The sequence below is a fragment of the Alosa pseudoharengus genome, unplaced genomic scaffold, assembly GCF_046254945.1.
Source record: "Alosa pseudoharengus isolate Yale_2024_CS ecotype anadromous, Long Island Sound unplaced genomic scaffold, YU_APseudo_1.1 YU_APseudo_1.1_scf_2, whole genome shotgun sequence".
Classification (NCBI taxonomy): domain Eukaryota; kingdom Metazoa; phylum Chordata; class Actinopteri; order Clupeiformes; family Clupeidae; genus Alosa; species Alosa pseudoharengus.
The window spans coordinates 20,074,068-20,094,571 of record NW_027468663.1 but is presented as its reverse complement, the minus strand read 5'-3'; the positions used below and the strand labels follow the sequence as shown (position 1 = coordinate 20,094,571).

Here is a 20,504-nt window from a genome sequence, read left to right as displayed (position 1 = left end):
CTAGTGATATAATCTTTCTGATGTACAGACGGTATTTTGACTTTCTAACGCTTTGCTGAATAATGAGTATGATAATCACTTTTTGTTGAGCCTGCTATGATTATTTTGCGCCATCTACTGTACATCCACAGGCTTACCAGTGCATTGACTTTGAGACCCTTTGCAAACAGTTTTATCCAGAAACACAGACCAACGTCAAACCACAATTCAGTCTCGTTTATTTAAAGAAAAAAAAGTTATCCTAGAGCCTGTTGTCACCCAAAAACCTTTTTCCTGAAGTCATCGAAAAACTCAAAAAAATACCAAAACATGAAAAGACGCACATTTCATGATGTTACATCTTGCTCCAAAGAAAACTAGACCTGCTTGCACATAATTGTGTTCATACCACTACTTGCTAATGTAGTGTATATTATCTTGGGCCTGGTAGTAGACTAGGCTATGTATTATTTGATTATCTCCTCCTAATCTTACTTCGTCTCCCTTTGAATCAGAGAAATTCAACATAGGCCTAATAATACTGAACATGTCCTTGTATTTTAACCTTGTGTACAACACCTTTAAACAATACTGTGTCCACTTGAGGACTTCGGTCTGAATGATGAAAAGTACATTTGACCAGGAGGGCTAATTCAGTCTCTAGAGACAGTTTGCAGTCTGTGCAAATTAATCATGTGCAAATCACATAGACTGAGGAATATGTTGACATAAATCCTGATACTAAATGTTTGCAACATCACACTTTTAAGTAAGTTACTCTTTACACCTATGTATAATAAACCACCTTTTAAGGATTATACATAAAAGCAGAAAACCATCATAGTTAGTAGACTTGTGTAGCTGATAATCTCCACACAGATGACAATCACCTGAGAAGATAGGCCCTAAAACATTAACTTGGGCAATGACATAAGGGTCCAAACTGTGCTTCGGGGTGCATCCTTACTGATTTCAGTGTATGGCAAGGATTCTCCAAAAGGCACATCTCCCTCACAGTTGTACAGACACCATTTCAGAACTATCCTTTCATATCTTGCTTCATAACACTGAAGAAAAAGTCATACAATGAAAGCCAGGAAGAAGCATGAGAGTTCAACAGAGAGGGCGGTCATGTCATGCAACAGAATTAAGATATGCTAATTTCCCCTTATGTGGCTGTCAACATCTTATGCCATATTTACCAGGATATGTACATCACACAGCAGCCATTTTTGAACTCTTACCAGTAGGTTATATTTGGAAAAACAGATGTTATTGCGCTGCACGATAAACAATCTTAGCTTGTTTGGATACAATTTTCTCCATTACTTCTATGATTGTCTCATATACTGTATCTGCTACATTAGGTGACTCTGTGCCAGTTGTTCACAGATTATCTCTGTCAGTCACTGGTAGTTCAGTTAAATAATAAGTTGATGAAGGCTCTGTGTTTCAAAAATGAATGCAGGCCCATCATTCAGACTCTCCTGTGCCCTCTGCTGGACTTTCAGCGTTTTCATCAGCTGGCGTGCCCTCTTCTGTGGCCTCAGGCTCCTCTGCTGCTGCTTCCGAATGGGCATCTCCATCTGCCTCACCACTGGCCGTCACCTGCTCTGATTGGCCATGGCAGGAATGGCAGGACTCGCTCGCATTCTCCTCCTCCTTGTCTTCATCCGTGGCAGAGGCGGCTGCCAGGTGTTGCATGCCTACCGGGGCCTCCTCAGCCTCTGCCGTGTTCTCTTCGGCCTCGGCAGGCGCCTCCTGTGCCTGCTCTGCCGCCTTCTCCTCTGGGCTGCTAGGGTCTGCTTCAGCCTCCTCGGCAGCAGGTGCCTCCTCCTCCATCTGCTCCTCAGCTTTGTCCTCTTCTTCAGCCTCAACGGGTCCATCCTTGGCCTCAGCGGCCTCCTCCTCCCTGTGTGCGGCTTCCTCCTCCAGGATATGAACGGCATCCACCATCCGCACGTCTCCTACAGAGGCCGCCGCGATCTCCGCTGTAGAGCCAGCCATGAGTTTCACAGCACTCAGAAGGTCAGACATTTCGAGCCCTGCAAGGACATTGGTTCAACCAAGTGTCAATCATGCTCCTCCCACCATCAATAACTAACAAATACTACTTTGAAAAAAAAAAAAATACTGTAATGTTTTGTAAAATTGAATTTCTCTCCAAAAATAAATCTACTATTCGTACCCATAACCTTGTACTGAAGAATATTCTGATTTGCTTTGCTGATCAATATACAGCAGAAGCACCGTACTGTGAGAATGAAGACTGCAACTTAAAAAGTGTATTTTTGTAATATAATCTTTCAGTAGGTGACAGTGTAGTATTTATTGTTTAACACTAGCACGGTCGCCGAGCTTCAATTTTTACCAGTCCTGAAATCACGGCATCATGTACACTGATATCAATTTCCCAAAATACCCCTGAAGACCCAGATTCACCAAGACACATGTGAACTTACATACATTTAGCAGAAGGAAACTTCTGGGAGGTGACCATCACTTCATATTTAAATTGGAAAATAAATTACTTTAAACTCACCTTCCACTCACTCAACCTACCACCAACTTAAACACACCTAGTCAACCCATCGCCCCTCAAATGCTCATCCTGCAATCAAATCACTGAGGAATTTCTACTACGCCTCTCCTTGGTCAACCTACACAATACAGACAGTCACCAGCATCTGCTTAAAGAAGCAGGTAAGACTCCATCCTGTTGTAAACTGGACCTATAGGCAGTTCACTTGTGTGCAGTTCAGGGTAAAATACAGTTACACTGTGCAAAGGATTAAATCCCACCCAATATACAAGATGCTTCCTAGAAGAACTCTGGGGATTGAGATCAGCCATTATACAACTTCAATAGATCTATATGATTGCCGTCTATTCCTAGGGAAACAACCCCATATGGGAGGCACCATCAGTATCAACAAAACTGTCGTTATAAATATTAAAATGTTCCCAATAAAAATCTATTACATGCCTTACATTTTGTTTATGGTTTTATATTAAACTACTAAAAGTATATGAGGAACACTGAATATTTGTCGTCTAAAACTGTATTAAATTGTAGGATCACGTTTAAAGTAGGGCTGTCAATCGATTAAAAAAAATAATCAAATTAATTACATACTCTGTGATTAATTAATCTAAATTAATCGCATATATAATTTTTGCTGTGAAAGTATTTTAAATATTTAAATTCAAATGAATCATTAAATAATCAGCATTAGTGACATTAAAGTTAAAAAACTCTTCTGTTATTATTTTCACCGTTTAAATAATGGCCATAATAATCTATGATATGACCTAATATGCTGAGGAAATCAATTCAAAAGTGCTTCGGGAAGAGTTTTTTTTTCACATACAAGGCATTTCAGGCCACAGATATAACCTAGGGGACACAGGGGCGTAGATTTGCGTGGGGACCGAAGGACGTGTCCAATGTCAAATTACGACCGAAATGTCCCCACCAATATTCAGGTTGAAATGGGGGAAAAAGCGCTCACATGCTCTACACAAAGAGTTAAATAATTTTTCACTTCAGTGCTGCGGATCATCTCGTACAGATCGTGTAATGTGCAGTAGCCTATAAGGGTAAATCGCGCTTATTTGAAGTTACCTATAATAACTACAAGTGAGCTGCAGTCTCCTGCGCAGCATGGCGCAGCGCTTCAGCTTTACAAGGCATATGAAGTGCGTCCAAATTCACCCATTCTTCTCTGTTGAACGAGAAGTAGGCTACTCATCACACATGTGTCACATGAAAGAGCCTTCTCAGCTTTTAAACGGTGCTAGCTAGCCACGATTTGCTGTGATAAACAGTTCGCGAGAAAAATAACATATATAGCCTAATTATTCTCTGCGACCATCTCCACATCCATTCATCTCGGTGGAATATCGTAGGCCTACACACTCTTCACGCAACACATGACAAGCCATATATCAGAATAAACAGCAGACCTTAGCGAACACAAAGGCATTCCCGTGTATAGTTAGTTGTTCCAGAGTAATCCGGTTTTGAAATAAATTGTAGCAAAATTCAACATGGTCTTTCGGCTTTAACCATTTCTTAAAACTGAGCTGCGCTTACATCGCCTAAATATCTGTAAATATTAGAATCAGAGAATATACAGGCAGCTCACGGTTAAGAGTTTGTCAATGTAGCCTTAATGATTTCTTTTCACAAAATGCTAAGCATGCATGTATTTAAGTTTCTTAAAACTGAGCTGTGCTTAAATGGGTCAATGCATGATTTCATAACAGACCAAATAGAAAATAAATGTTAAATATAGCCTACATATCTGTATATTAAAATCAGATTATGTAGGCTACACAGTATAGTTAGATCAAGTTGGACAGTAGCACATTTTAATGATGGATAGTAGTTGTACAGTAGCACATTTTAATCATTTTATATATCTAAAGTGGCTGGTGAAAGAGTTGAGTGGCTTTTTTTTGGGGGGGGGGGGGGGTGTTAGTGGGTAGTGTCCCCACCAAAGCTCAGACCAAACCTACGCCCTTGAGGGGACACAATGAAAATAAATTAACACTCCCCTGAATATTCACACTATTTCTTTGCATTGATGTCCGACTTTAGAGTTGACAAACTCTGGTGACATTGCAGAGCACTTTATTTTTAATCAACATCAGGCTGTTTTTTAAAAGTAAATGTTCCAATCAATAATCTAGGCAGCACATTTTCTTCTCTCTCCTTCATTTTACAGTCTAATGATTACTGACTAGAACGGCTCGGTGTCAAAGGTCATACAGAATCGATTCATCTGCGTTATTTTTTTTAATCAGTAATTTTAGCTCAAATTAATTTAATCAAAATGAATCAGTTATTTTGACAGCCCTAGTTTAAAGCTATACAGTTGATACACGAGTAGGAAAACCGTGTATCCCCAAATCACATCTCATGGAGTACATTTATCTTTGTAGCTCAAATCTACTGAGGATGAGGCAAAGCAGAGCAGTGGATTAAAGCTAGAGGTAAATCTACTAACACACCACAGCATTACATCCTACTAAGGACCTAGGAGGTGAGGGAAGGAGTGGGTAAAAAGTGTACACTTTTAAAATGTGGAAATCCATAAAAAAAAAAAAATTGTCAATATTACTGAATGTAGAAAGACTAAAACAAAAATGATAGTCAAAAAACAATTTGACATTAACAACTTTATTGAACAATCAATGGAATTTCCCTTATCACTCAAAGATTTAACATTGGCCTTTCAAACAGGCTATCATAATCTAGAGTTAGTCGGCCGAGGTGAGGACCAAAGACGGCACAGTACAAAAATCTCCTATGCTGAGCAATGTGAAGTGGCGTGTGGTTGGACATTATCTTTCCTCATCAGACTTCACATTTACAAAGAAAGACATTGCTGACACTGTAACAGTTCCACACCCGCCAAGAAAAATATGGCTCCAGCCCTCAAGGTTGTAGTGGAGGACACATGGGACTCAGGTTCAAAAACTGAAAACAAAAAAAAGGTTGTCCTTTGGAAACAAAGGCCTGACAAGGTTTGTTTAGCCCACTTTAGGCAGGCGCGGTGCCGTTTGACTGGTAGTGGACACCTGGGAGTGGGAAGTAAGGAGCGGCCATTTTGGCTCCTTAGAGCGACCATTTTGGCTCCTGAGAGGTAAGGCTAGCGGAAAGTTGATTTTACAAAAGAAAGTTCACTACTATCAGTCTGGTGTACAGTAATATTGGCTTGTGTGTCCAGATGTGAAGAAAGGACTTGAGGTATCGTGGAAATTAGCACTCTACAAGGAAACAGGAGAGGAGACAGGAGGGAGCAGGGAAGCCAGAACAGGGAAAACAGCGTTTGGTCACATTTTTACAGTAAGATGCAGCAGAGGATTGTGCAGCCACACAATCAATTCTTCACATTCATCATCTGATATCAAGTACTTGTCTAGGATGTTTACACACCCAAACTTTACTTCAGATGCATGTTCAGGGCAGAGAATCCTGTGAAAGTGGAAGTGCATAGATATAGACTAGCATTTAGGCTGTACCACATCCCAATCCTAATAAGCCTGTTTGTATTCTCCAAAGAAGCCATTAGTTATTCATTATATTCATTCTGACACAGTCAGAAATTAGTCTTCAGTGGAAAAACAAAACTGCCTAGATATTGTTTAACTGTGTACTGTTCTGATAAAAACATCCCTTTCTCCCTAAAACTCCTCTTCGCCTCTCCCACCCAAAGATAAATACCGGTGTATAGAAAGAATATTTTGAGACAAGAGCGAGCATCCCAATTTCTCTTGTATGGGAAATATAAAGGAAATGAGGTGCCCTGAAATTGCCATTCAAATGTGAAATTCAAATGAATCAAAAGTCCACAACTGCAGCTTATTGTAAAATGTAGAGGGGGCTGGGGGCGGTGTAGGGAGTGGGGAAAGGACCATGGCTCTAACCACCCTCCCTGTCTGAGTGCAGACCGGCTCAGGCAGCGACAGCCTCTGCTGCGGGGGCCTCGGCCACTGGCGCCTCACCAGAGCTCTCTGTGGGGGCTTCTTCTGCAGGCTCTGCAGCAGCCTCTGGAGCCGCTTCTACCGGAGCCTCGGCGGCGACCTCGGCCACTACCTCCACGACAGCTTCCGCTGCGGGCTCAGCCGCTGGTGCCTCCTCAGGTGCGGCCTCGGCCGCTGGTGCCTCCTCAGGTGCGGCTTCGGCCACAGCCACCTCTTCTGCTGCCGCGGGAGCCTCGGCGGCTGGGGCCTCCTCGGCAGGCGCGGCTTCAGCGGCAGGCTCCGGTGCCACTTCGGCCTCGGCCGCAGGCGCTTCTTCGGGTGCGGCTTCAGCGGCAGGCTCGGTGGCTGCCGGCTCCTCCGCCGCGGGTTCGGCAGCGGCTGGGGCCTCTTCCATAGGTGCACTTTCTTCTGGAGCAGCAGGGGCTGCTACCTCCTCTACGACTGGAGCGGCTGCTTCTACTGGGGCTGCCTCTTCAGCAGCGGCTACCACTCCTACATGGGGCGAGACAAAAGAGGGGTAAAGGACAGTGAGAGAGAAGATTAAGTGTTACTGGTTCTAAAGAAACTGAACAGAGCAAAGAAAAAGAACAGAGGATGACTGACAGCAGAAATTGAAAGGTACGAGTGGTGGCGGCTTGCTAAAGCTCATGCTTACGCCTCACAGCTTGGATAGATTAGCTCTGACATGGCAGGAGATAACTGCCAGCCACATGCCATCTTTAAACAACAGTTATTGGACTTAAGGCACACAGTTGAAAGTGCTTATAAATTAATGGATTACAACATTCACAATGAATTTGGCATATAGAAAGAAAAGAAACCCCTTCAAGTACACCATTTCAGTCAAGATATAAATATTGGCAGTATTCCAATTACCATCAGCCAAGGCTGCTTGTTGTAAACCTGGATTATCCCAATCCCAAAATGGCAGACGATAAAGACAACACACAGAGTGCAAACATAGCTACATGCAAGTTCAAGTGGGGGAAAAGGACAGGTCTCTGATTGCTCTCAGAAGGGAGAGACATGCTGAGAAGAAAGATACAGGTTACTAGTTCTGGGAAAGCTGTGCCTAGAGAGCTATTGCTCAATATAGCTCAGAAGTCTGATTTAGACAAGTAAAGCCTGAGGGAAATATGTGCTTTGAACGATCTACAAAGTCTTGAGCCAAAGTGGCTGAATGCTTTGCTAACAGGTCGAAATTAAAGTCTTAACCTCTTCAAAATGAACAAATTTCCACTTATTTATCGCAAATTAGTTTCAATGGTCAGTTGAGGAGATTTATTCTTTACAGGTATATAACAAAATTGTATTATGGAACCAACCAGTGACAGAAAAGTTAACAAGTTGGTTCAGCAAGATAAGACCATAGACAAGGAACACTTAATCAGAAAGTTCCAAAGTCAACGGTTTGAAGAGAATGAACTGCAACCCCCCCCCCCCCCCCCCCATCATCTCAGCATTTTTAACCTGTCAGTCAAGTGAAACGCAAGATGAAAGAAAACAATGGAAAGGATCACCACGTCCCACATTCTGTCTGCAAAAACATGCTTGCGTCAGGTTAAACTATCTGTGGGTTAACAGTAATAGGAAAGCACTAGCTGTGACGAAAGACCATTATGTTTGATCAGATGGGAGCTCTGGTAGTGATAAACCATACATATTCTCAGCACAGCAAGTGACTTTGTAATTATTCATACAATATTTGTAACCAATTAGGAGTTAGGAAACAAGTCATGCCAGACGTAAACAGCATTACAGTTTAAAAGCTTAATGCTAACAATTAATTAGGAGACAGAAATAGGAGAAGACATAGACATGCTGACATAAGCTTAAGATACTCACCAACTTCCTCAGCTGAGAAAAGAGATACAAAAACATGGTCATGTTAAAAAATATATATATATCCAGTCTTTATCAAACAACCACAAACATGTAGACAACACAGTCTTAAACACAGATGCGTTTGATCACGTTCCAGTGTGACTGAACCGGTATCTCTGCTTGTTGGCTCTTTAGAATCGGACTGAAAGCTCTACAGCGGTCCATTGGTAAAGCATAGGCAAGCCTCCCAGTCACCCAAACCCTGGGCATTCCGCCATGGGTTTAGGGAGCCCTTGTCAGATCAGTTAGCCGAAGATCAAAATTACTCCTGACAGGCCAGATTAATCGCATTCACTGATTATTCCACCTTGGTAGCTTCCTAAGGGCAAAGCCAAAACACCCACAATCACTAGCTCCCTTTGCCCAATTTCAACAACAGAACTGCCTGCGCATAGAGTGCATGCTCTTTATGTTCGTGGGGACTCAACAGATTCCACTGAACATGCAATAAGCCTACTCACAACTAAAAATGAGTTACCTTCCTTCTCTCACCCTATTAACAAGCACAATGCTATGTTTACAACTGTGACCTCAGGGCAGCTCTAGTCATCACCTCCTTAATTAGGAACAATTTGTGTAAGTAATGACCTTTAAAAACTGAGGCAAGGCCTACAAGGCACTGCAGGGGACTTACTCTTTGGCCTGGCTTCGATCTCTGCGATTCTGTCAGAGTATCTTGCACTGTCTGAGTTTACCGTCTTGTAAGCCTAGGAAGAGAATGCACACAAAGAACCATGAAACACAGAAAGGTATATTTATTGCAACTGTTCCTGACTGAAAGTGTCAGGCAAACAGTCAATGTTACACTTACATAAATAATAGCAGCTGTAAGAGAGCCTCCCCCCACGACGACCAAAGCTTTGTTCATGCCCGAGCCTCCCGAAGCTGCGGACATTGTCCGTGCAGGGACTGCTGTAAGGTAAAAAACATGGAGCACAATCACGATTAATACTTTACATATCAATAAGAACTTTACACATCAATTCAATGAATGCCTGAAGGGGAAAATAACAGGTAAGCAGAGTAATGTAAATAAAGTTTAAAACTTTGGGCTTTTGGGTTCAAATACAAGTTTGTCAAGAATGTTGGAAATTCCAATGTAAGGTGTGATTCAGGTGTAGTTGCATCTTAGGTCACCATGGGTCTGAAAGGATGATATGTTGATTATAAAAGGGCAGTCCTTGCCATGACTGCATGAAAAGTGCATGAAATGACAGTCAGAACACCAGATTAGTAGACAGAGAGCCCAAATTGGGCACCAGTGTTGTCAGGCACTGGAAGTCTGGTTGATAAGCTTTCCGTTTATAGGATTTAAGTGTCTTTTAGGCACCCAAAAATAAAAGGCAGACTAGTGCCTTCTCATACCATAATCTCCCGTTTCCTCTGCTTCTCACTGGTGCCCTTTGCCCTTCATACAGCATCCAAGGCAGAATGCTTTTAGAGTATGCTAAATAATGGCACTCATTTCACAGGTCAAGAGTAAGGTCACAGCCGGACATTTTGAACAGTGCAAACATGTATGACTTTGACATGACACCTTCACATGACTGGAGTTGCAGCGTTGGCTACTGCATTGACTGCATGGCAAAAAGAACACAATGTTCAACAGTGTTGCTCCACTCCAGTTACCCCTCCCTCTGGCCTATGTGCAGGCTCCCTCTCCTCCCCTCCTCCCTCCCACAACCCAGTTACACAGGTTCACATTTCATCCTGTTTCCATGCTAAACACATACATGTCCTTTCTTTTGCAACCTAACAGGCCAGAGAAAACATAAAAGCATGCTCCAACCTAAACTTATCCTAAGTATATTTATACAGGAAGAGCATCAGACACAAAAAGCCTCTTTTAAAAAGGAGTATGCATGAACATTTGAATTTAATATTATATACAAGTGGGAAATCTAATTGGGCTTGATTTGGGCCCATGAAAACATTATAACTATATTGTACCAAACAAAGACACCACAGTGAGGGCACAGGTAGACCATCTTTGTCTCGTGTTTGTAATCTGAATTAGGCTTCTTCAGCACAGGTCAGAGAAGTCAGGGTGAACATGCATGTGCTTAACGTCAGCCACTTAAGTCCGCCTGTCTACCTTGCATGACTGTAGGGAGATCCATGGCGGAGTGAGCACATGGTAATGACCACAGATAGCATGCAAAAGCGCACAGCCTACGTGAGCGTGTCCTGCTCAGCTCGTCTTATGCAATACCTGCAGGGCATCCCATTCTGACAGCAAAACAGAGGATGACCCGTTCACTTAGAATTAAGGAAAGCTAGTCTCTAAAACCCAAGGCTGTGTATAATAACCACTGTTTGTAAATACACGATCGTTTTACCAACATGTCTGATGGTGATAATGCTGAGTCAGCCATTTTGTAGTGAGACATCTCCAAGTGGTGTCTGTGCGACCAGTTAGGCATGGCCTTTTAAGATAAAAAGAAGAGAAACACTACCAGTTTCATGACGGGAAATGTAGATTTCCCCCTGTTCAGTCAACCCTATCTTTTTCAAACACAGGAAATTGATCCCAAACAAGGACGAAGCTCGGGGGGACAAATTAAGAGGGAGCATGGGCCAGCTGTTTGTATTGGAAATTTTGGTTTCTAAAAACAAACTGAAATCCCGATTAAAATCCACAGGCATTATGTAAGTCACGTAGGCAAGGGTTTTGACCGCTGGAGAGCATCCTCTGGGCCTACCGATTGCAATTCTCTATACACCGTTGTCTGATGAATATTTGAATAGGAACTACACATAATGACATGGAACACCATGTCCATCTTCTGTCTGAGTGAAAGACACCAACAAAGAGGGAGAAATAGCCATTTTTCTGCGTGACTGAAGACGACACGTTCTCCAACACGTGCCGGATTTGCCTTGTGTTACACTTTATAAAAAACACTCTGTCGAAGTGTCTTATTTTATATGTGCTCTACGTTCTATCGATGCGTAAGGCATTCGGGACTTTTCCCGACGCATTTGTATTATGTGAATACCCCCTCGTTTTATAACACTGAGTGAAGAACTCAATGTTCTGGGAGTTGAGGAGCAAGCGGACACACCCCCAAGTTCAGTACACAATGGCAGACTGCTTCACAACTAGCCTATATAGCTTGTCGGGGAGTTTTATTCCAAATTATTTTAACATTAATGGTGTAAATGTTAGGCTAGGCCACAGTTAAATAGTAGAACATGACAGAAGGGATTTAACGACGGGATGGATGCGTTACATAATTCCACTAGAAACAGACCAAGCCAAAACCAAATTAATTCTGCACAATGTCAGTACGTTACATTGATTATTCAAAGTGAGCAGAACCTACATTTAAAATAATTAAAAAGCGCATCATGGCAAATCCCCAAAAACTAGCCTAGCCCATATAGGCGACCTGTGTGACACGCGTCAAACGAAAACAATCTCAATTCACTATGAATTAAATCAATGCACCAGGATCTGGGAGACTAAAAAATGTGCGCATCTTACCATTTCTGGATAGTGGTGGGATAGTCTTTCGCGCAAGGGGGCCGAGTCTCTGCCACGCTGCTCTGCAGAACAACATTGTTGCTCAGTCCGGTTGCCTATCTGTGCGCTCGGTGCTTGAGAGGGGAGGCTCAATGAATGACTGCTAAAAGGATAACTGGCGTCTCCCTTGACTGCGAATTCTCTCTGCTGCCTCGCCTCCCTCTTTTTAAGCGTCACAAGCAACACAGGGGAAAGGTCACGATAACACGTGGTCTAAACCAAAGAAGGCAACATAGGCCTACATAAAAGCTACAAAAATGCAATTAGGTTTCAACTTGCTCGCCTGCGTGTATTTGATTATGGTTGTTTCAGTTTTGAACATGCATAGTGTCTGCTGATCGTGAACAGCACATTTTGCGTTCGCATCTGCAGGCTAGATAGATAGATAGCCTACTTTATTGATCCCCAGGGGAAATTCAAGACAAAAGAGTTCATTTTCATAGACCTGTGCCAGGTTGTTTGTAAGATAAATCGGAATGTTTGGTTATGATATTCAGTAAATTTTGTGAGCTTTACAACAATGCTATGTTTACTCAAATAGAAAGATACCCCCGTGACGTTTAAATGGATTAGGCCATCAAGACTGGGAAGGTCGTCTAAAGTGGATGGACTTTAATTACATAAGTCGTACCATAGGGCCTACGCGTGATAGAAGCCTGCCTCACGAAGGGGATTGGAAGAGACTTTACCTGCCACTGCAGTGTATTCAGTTAGAAATGTGCAGAATATTTTAATCCAACTCACAGACCAGACAGTGAATGTGAATGATAAGGCTGTCTGTGAATCATGTTTTAGAGGCGGCTGGGAATGGGACGCAAGATGTAACAAAATCTCACATGAAATGATATGCAGATAAACCCTCGCTCAGTTTTCAGTTCATAACATACACACACTGCCAATTGACTGCTGAAGTTTCTTAGCCTCCTATTGGTCAACGCCAAATTATTTGACATTTTAAAGGTAGCCTATTCTTATAAAAGTTGTAAACCTAGTGATAATTCGATGACTGGCTGAAAGGAACGGCCAGAAAATAAAATATAGTTTAGATTTCGAGCGTATCTGGGTGGAGATAGATCCTGTTTTATTGCATTAGCGCCATCATGTGTTTCGTTTTGTATTCGGTCTGGTTGATAAGGTAGGACAGAGCCGGATTTTCAGACAAATATTTGTATGAATTAGAGGGGTGGCCTGCATTATCAAGACATTGATCAAGACAGCCTTGGGTGAGTTTTCAATTCGAAATTAATATGGCAGTAGATGCCTCCTTCTGGTGTGTTGTAGACCTATCATATTGTCAAATGTGATAAGTGATAGTTTATGTGATATAGTTTTAGTGATATTTAGTTACTTCATGGTTTGTAACCTGAACATGTGCGGCACTTCTCTCCTTTTGCTTGTAACCTGAACCTGACCTATAATTAGGATCGATTCAATTTCAGCCCATTTTCGATGTAAACATTATTAGAGGTCCTGGTTAAGATTTGTATGCACTTCATGAGAATATCTCAACTGTTATAGACTAATATGACCCCATTGAACAACGTGGGATGTGTGCCAAAATCTCTACCGGGACGAATGTCCTGAAAATGACCACAGGGTGACATTGTCACACTACAGGTGAATGGGACCTTTTTTTTCCTTTATAGATATCCTCATACATTTCTACCAGTTTCATCTTCAAATCAAGATAAATACTTTTTGTATTACACTTTGCCTAAAAAATAAAACAAACTATGCAAATGAGGCAATATATCGTTAAATCTTTACACTTATTCCTCTATTTAGAGTTTTCTCGAAATTGCACACCGCCTACTAACAATGGCCCTGTTTCCACATACTTTGACTCATATTCAAGTGCCTCTTTTGAAAGCAGAGGCCTTGTAGATTATTTTGGTACCAATAGATTGACTGTGTGATGAACTGAGAGTGGCTAAAGGTAGAATCGGTTTTGTACATCTCTGGAAATGACCACATTCTGCTCTCTTGGTCATTTATTTTGTCTTGGAAACACAACTGAGGCCCACTACCAGGGCTTGTGAATCTGTATCTCAAAGTATATCAATATAGAATGAAATATGAGTACTTTAGACCATTATTTGCCAAGGTATGCTCATGTGTTTTCTAAAATGCGAAACTCCCCATAGGACTTTTGGTTACCCAAAATGCATACTGACAGGCTTACTGCATGGCAACCTCTTGTAGAAGCATAATCATGGTCTCAAATTAAAGGTAACACTTTATGGTCTCAAATTAAAGGTAACAATTATGCACAACTAATATTGGATAAAACAACCTGAATGTTCAATTTCTAGGGATTCCTGTGAATATTTCAATACCCAATATGCTGGTGACACAGATGTTTTTGTGTGCCTATATACCACATAACAATTGCTGTGGCTCATCCGCAACTCAGGAGTGAAAAGATCAATATTACCACTTCATGATATCTGCGTAGTGCTGGGAGACAAGCTCACACAGTGTCTCCCAGCACTACATGCGCTGACTGGGTGCGATACAACCAGCAAAATATCAACCAAACTTGCAGCTCTGAACACTGTCCACAAACCAGACAACTCTTCACTGATTCTCAATTTCAGCTGTCCACAGCTTACAGAGAGTGCAATTCAAATGGCGGAAACATTCTTGGTCAAATGTCTCAAACCATCAACAGACATGGAGACATTTGACGACCTGCATTGCTGCGTTCTATAGTAATGCCCTTAAGAGGGACTTTGAAAGGGCCGTTTGCACCTCAACTAATGCAAGAAAACACAACTATACGTGAAAGTTTTACCTTGCAACACATGGAATAAACCTGTTGTTCTCTATTTTTCACTTTAGGTAACATTCCAATGATAATAGCAAGGTTGGATATAAAATGTCTGTATATTAATCAAATGCTTGTTTTTTTTCTTTTTAAAAAAGTCCCTTGTTTGTATACAATTTTATTTATAATTTTCCATTCAATACACCCCCCCCCCCCCGACACACACACACACAACATCCACACTGAACAACTAGCACAATCAAAAATATCAAATCAAAATTCTTGCACTTACACTACATGGTCATTGTAAACATTTTGATCACCTCAGAAAATGTGTAGCTTCAAGAGGTGTATGCATATTTAATGAGATATTGCCTAATTTGCAGATTTTATTTTATGCATATTTTATTTTATTTTTAAGACAAAGTGTAATACAAAAAGTATATAATATAATCTTAATATAAAGATTAAACTGGTAGAAATGTATGAGGATACCTATAAAGTGAAAAAAAGTCCCATTCACCTGTAGTGTGATAGTGTCACTATTGTGGTCATTTTCAGAACTTTCGTCCCAGGTAGAGATTTTGGCACACATCCAACGTTGTTCAATGGAGTCATATTAGTCTATAACAGTTGAGATATTCTCCGCTAAATGAAGTGCATACAAATCTTACCCAGGACCTAGACTATATGGAAAACTCAATCAAGTAGTGTCTACTCTTACACAGAGGTGTTGAATGTATCAAGTCCTTGGTGTAGTTGGTGATGTTGAGGGCTGCTACGTCTTTTGGGTCTTCAACCATTTCTTTTTGGGCTGAAACATTTTTCAATGGTCTGGGCTGTTGTTTGAATGCGGGATACACTCAAAAGGCCAACTGTTTTACTTTTGATCATTTGCTATAGGAAAAAAACACCCATGCACCAAATGTTGTGAAATGAGTTCCTTTCCACAAAAGCCTTTAAAGATGTACTCAAAGTCATTATCTTTCATCTATGATATAGTTGAGATGTTTTATCCCAGAGAAAAAAAGGGGATCTTAATGAGACTTAAGGTAAGACTTTTGTAATGTCATCAACAGGGTGCATTGATAGTTGTGAATAGCAATAGGAAATAGGCTGGCTGTCTGCCTGGACTAGACAGAAAAAAAATACATACCAAACACTAACACTAAGTTGTGCCCTTAAGACCTCTGCACTGACACAAGCCGCTCCATTTCCCATAGGCAGGATTAAAATGTTCCCAGGGCACTCGTGGGACTGGAAGCATTCTCTTTTCTGAGCTAATGTCCACTGGCATTTTGTGGAAATCATCCCATTAAACACAAACGTTGAAATCCTGGTATGTGTACACTATGCAGTCACCGCTAACAAGATTCCAAACTGCTGAACTCTAACAGAATTTTTTTTAAAAACTGTACTCCATGTATTTATGTACAAATGATCATGTTATGAAAGAAAGCCAGGGCACGAACATCATGTTAAACACATGCTGTTATCCAATAAAGAGATAACACCCTTTAACATTTTCAGCAGCAGTGCTATTCTGAATTATGACCTTTGACAACCAAGATGAAAAACAAACAATTTCCCCAATTACCCGAGTGATAATACGATTGTGTTCTCAACCTTTAATCTTGATTTCATTTGCAACCCTGTACAACACTAATCATAGTGCACTCAGGCTGGATGCAAAAATAAAAATGTTAGAGATGATTGGTTTCTTTATTGAATAGTACTATCAATTATATATAAATATATACAAAAATACTCTGAAAATACTGAAAACAGTGTGATATTCCAAAGGCACATCGTTCCAACTGCTAATGGGAAAGAACTACTCTAGATCACATTTAATCAGAATATTCATTTTCGTCTTTGGTTTGAAAACAGGCAAGGGACAAGTCTCGATGGATATGACACATATTCTCATCCACTTCCTCCCACAATCCAGAGACATATGGTCTACAAATGACACCACATCACAAACCTAGATGGAAGCCAGATTGTTGCTGTGGGTTTTTCTTGTGCAATCTGTTCTGATCTCCACATTACTATTGTCTCAAAGACTTGTACTGCTCTATATCGGCGAAGCAGACAGCAAAACCTAATCCACTCAGAAAGGACCTCTTAAACAAGGATATATAGGGCCCTGTCTCTGTCATGTTTATTGCAGACAATGCCTCAGCTTAAACACCACTTTGAGGTCTGTATTGAGGCAACTGAGAGGAGACCGGCATGGACTCAATATGATTTATCATTTACACCTATCCAGTTCAGCACTATGCTTTAAAACATTTTTGGGGGAAACAGAAAATCATGACGAGCCTCTGTTCTTCCAGTTTATTTTTTTCGCTCTGTATGTAAAAGCTCCAAACACACATGTCCTAGTAGGTGAGAGTCCGTTTATTTCACTCTTAGCAGCTGCAGGCCCATTTCTCCTTCTCTGCATGGTTTTTGGATGGCAGCTTGAAACTCCCAAGTGCCTCAGTCTGGGGTGAGGGACAAGTCCGCTGCCTCCTCAGGCTGTGTGCCAGCGACACAAAGATGGCACTCACATGGTCGCCTTGGCCTTCGGGACCTTTGGCCGAGGTCTGGTAGAAGGGCATGCTGTTGGCCTCGGCGAACCTGCGCACCTGTTCGCTGGTCACGCCTCCCCAGACACTGCAGCCCTGCACCAGGTCGCACTTGTTGCCCACGAGGATGCGGGGCACCTGCTGGCCCAGCGCGTTCCGCCGGCACTCCTCCAGCCACAGGGGCAGGCTGCGGAAGCTGCCAGGGTTGGACACGTCGAAGACCAGCACGATGGCGTGCACGCTGCGGTAGTACTGCTGGACCATGCTCTTTCGGAACCGTTCCTGGCCTGCCGTGTCCCAGAGCTGGACCTGTGTGTGAATGAGAGAGAGAGAGAGAAAAAGAAAGAGAGAGAGAGGGAGAAGAGAGAGAGAGAAAAAGAGAGAGAGAGAGGGAGAAGAGAGAGAGAGAAAAAAAAGAGAGAGAGCACAAAGCAGAAGTTCATCAGTGGGAAAAGCATGTAGGCTATGCATGAGACCTGGCTGCACACTGACACAATTGTGCAACTTCCCATTATTGCACTGACTCATAGCTTGGAAGTAAGGAGAAAAATATGGGAAATGGTTGACTATCACAAATAATGAAAAAAACAACCCTAGATTGGATCAGTGATCACATTGTGTCTTAAATGCTGGAATTTGCTGAAAAATGTATGGATGGAGTAGTCATCGGGTAGCCCATTAGTGTTTTGTTCCCTGTTGAGGAAAGCTGTTAGACAACCCAAACACTGATACAACATCCACTGACTGCTCGCGTGATCCCAGCTGATCACAAGTGTTCCGTGGTATCCTCCTACATGTTACCGCGGGGTAACTTTAAACGGCATGACCAGTCAAGCATCGTGTATAAAGAGTCATTGTTTCCTTGGCCTGACTCCACAGCCAAAGCAGTTATTAAAACAAATATTATCATGTCTATGCCTTGGTGTGGAATTGTAAAAACAGGCTGACATTTCTGATGCAATCTGGGAATCAAACGATGATCCAGACTTTAGCGCGCGTTTCCCGAAAACCGGTATGCTATAAAGTAAATTTAAAGTTGTAGGAGTGTATATTAACCTAATAACCAGGTAAAGTGATATCAACAATTCTCCAGTTTCTCCGTTGCTCAATTCTGCCAAAATAGAGGAAATGTCATCTTCCGCTTTCTGACCATGCTTCCATAGCCCACAATAAGGGTTGATTGTTTCCAAATTAGTTTTAAAAGTGTTCAGGCTACTTTAATCGAAAACTAGCCTGATTCAGGAATTCAATTAGGCCATCTGTTTGATCACTCACCTTAACGAAAAGCAGCCACGGCTTTTCAACATTCTCCAAATAGACTTTATGGAAATATCGCTTATGCGCAATAGGACACCTAAGACCACTACAATTAATTTAGCCCACTTAAAAGTAATTGGGACTTACCTTTATTTTTTCTCCTTCAATATCAAGAATTCTCTCCCGAAAGTCGACACCAATGGTAGCTTCAGTTTTGTCTGGAAACTTCCCAGCACAAAATCGGTAAGCAAGGCAAGTCTTACCAACTCCTGAATCCCCAATTACAACAATTTTAAAAATTCTGTAACGCGTCGCTTGGGAACTTCCTGCAGGTGATGTGGAGAATTCAGTTGATGATTCCATCCTGAAGCTGTAATGTTTCACGATTAAGAGTGCCAGAGAGTCTGTAAGCAGTGGAGAATACTGCGCAGTCTGCGAGCCTCACTTTTTTTCTGGCAAATCACGGTGACCTTCCTCCACAAAGCTGATGTGTTATCTGTTCACCACTGGCAGTGCCCTGTGGATGGCATTGTGAGACGTATGCGAATGACACTTTTTTTTGTCTCTCACAGCATGTTCTCTATTTTGTCCAAGGGACACGTCCACGTTTCCTTAAATATGACTATATGAGCAATCAGAAGTGAAAATCAACAAAGAGGCACGCACATCCAACATGGGTAACTAGGTGCTTTACAGAGTGGAAAAACCTCACACCAAAAAGAGGGGGGGGGGGGGGGGGAGGAAACAAGAACCAGATTTTAACGTTTTACTAAGAATTAAAATAACCCATTCTCACCAAAGAATTAACCAAGACCTGCATGATACCCACATCGGGGCTTCAATTAATACTTGGGGGTAACAGACAGTTGACAGAGTATAGAAGAAAATAAGTATAGTTTATTTGCGAATTAAGGTCCATTTATTAAAATATTAATGCGGGATCCTGCATGATTTCAAAGAAAGCCCTACACAAGCGAAAATCCCCTACACCGCCACCCTGTGGGGAAATCTAGACAGTGCCAACCGCAGCTGCCAACTTACCGTTAGCAAACCTGTGAAATGGATCCAGAAAAAAAACGCGGACTGAACTTTTTTTTAAAATAATTTTATTGCATTGTATATTTGGTACCTCTTATGTGTTTGACAAGGGTAGAACTTTACAACTGAAAAAGGAAGAGGTTGCACTGGGAAGAAAAGAGAGGATAACAGTTACCTGGGTGGCCCCTGACCATCTTTCCTTTCAAACTGTACAGAGTCAGGGGCATGTTCCAACTGCTGAATGTGAAATGTACATTACGATTTTGTCCATTTCTCTACAAAGTAAAGAAATTGAAACATTTCTTTTAAAAAGGAACAGTAAAAATTGCTCAGGAGGATGTGGTTAACGTCACAAGTTGTCAAAGTATTGGTTAATCAGCACTCCCACTGGAACTGTTAATGCTACTCTCCCACCGGTTAACAATGACATAACAGAGCACAACAGCTCCTCCATCTTGTCCACACTGGTACCAGTGATATCTGCTGAATGGGTGTTTGTGTGAAAGGTCTAAGTGTCAAAATAAAGCATGATTGACAAATGCCTGATTTATTGATCAAAATACATCCAATTGTAGAGGTTTGTATATGTCCATTTCAAACATCACCAAGGGGATCCACATCTTGTCCAGTCCAAGTTTGATGACAAACAAAAGGCAAGTGAACCACGATGCTTGGCTACCAAAAGAGTGTTGATGTCATAGTGTCTTTAAGAGCAGTACAAAATCCAGATATCTACAACAAACTCAAATCCGCACACTGTAACCCAATTGAAACAAAAGGGGAAAAAAATGCAAACCATTTATGGCATTTTGCCATTCAGACAATCACCCCAGTACGCCTCTGACCTCCTGTCTCTACACGATTAACCGCCATCCATGGAGCCCGTCACCTCGACGACTTGAGCCTCAGAAGAGTGGGCAAGTGCTTGACAAAGAGGACCAACTCCGAGCTCTCTACGTCCGCCTCTTCCTCCCTCCCTCCCACCCAC

General features: G+C 41.8%; 1 protein-coding gene and 1 long non-coding RNA gene across 2 annotated transcripts; both read right to left on the bottom strand.

The window, feature by feature from the left end:
- Positions 1-7,937: 7,937 nt before the first annotated feature.
- LOC143134025 (uncharacterized) lies at positions 7,938-12,022 on the bottom strand. The gene is made up of 4 exons (XR_012988584.1): positions 11,843-12,022; positions 9,167-9,267; positions 8,990-9,062; positions 7,938-8,328 (listed from the first exon to the last, which is right to left on the bottom strand). It is a non-coding gene; the product is annotated as an uncharacterized LOC143134025 (long non-coding RNA).
- A 4,227-nt stretch (positions 12,023-16,249) lies between these two features.
- LOC143134024 (ras-related protein Rab-33B-like) lies at positions 16,250-19,042 on the bottom strand. The gene is made up of 2 exons (XM_076294066.1): positions 18,626-19,042; positions 16,250-17,530 (listed from the first exon to the last, which is right to left on the bottom strand). The coding sequence occupies exons 1-2, from the start codon at positions 18,839-18,841 to the stop codon at positions 17,063-17,065; spliced, it is 684 nt and encodes a 227-aa protein (XP_076150181.1). The 5' UTR covers positions 18,842-19,042; the 3' UTR covers positions 16,250-17,062.
- Between the last annotated feature and the right edge of the window lie 1,462 nt (positions 19,043-20,504).

Coding starts and splice junctions, on each gene's coding strand:
- LOC143134024 (XM_076294066.1), bottom strand. CDS start 18,841: ATGGAATCATCAACTGAATTCTCCACATCACCTGCAGGAAGTTCCCAA. Junction 17,531..18,625: donor TTGAAGGAGAAAAAATAAAG/GTAAGTCCCAAT, acceptor ATTCACACACAG/GTCCAGCTCTGGGACACGGC.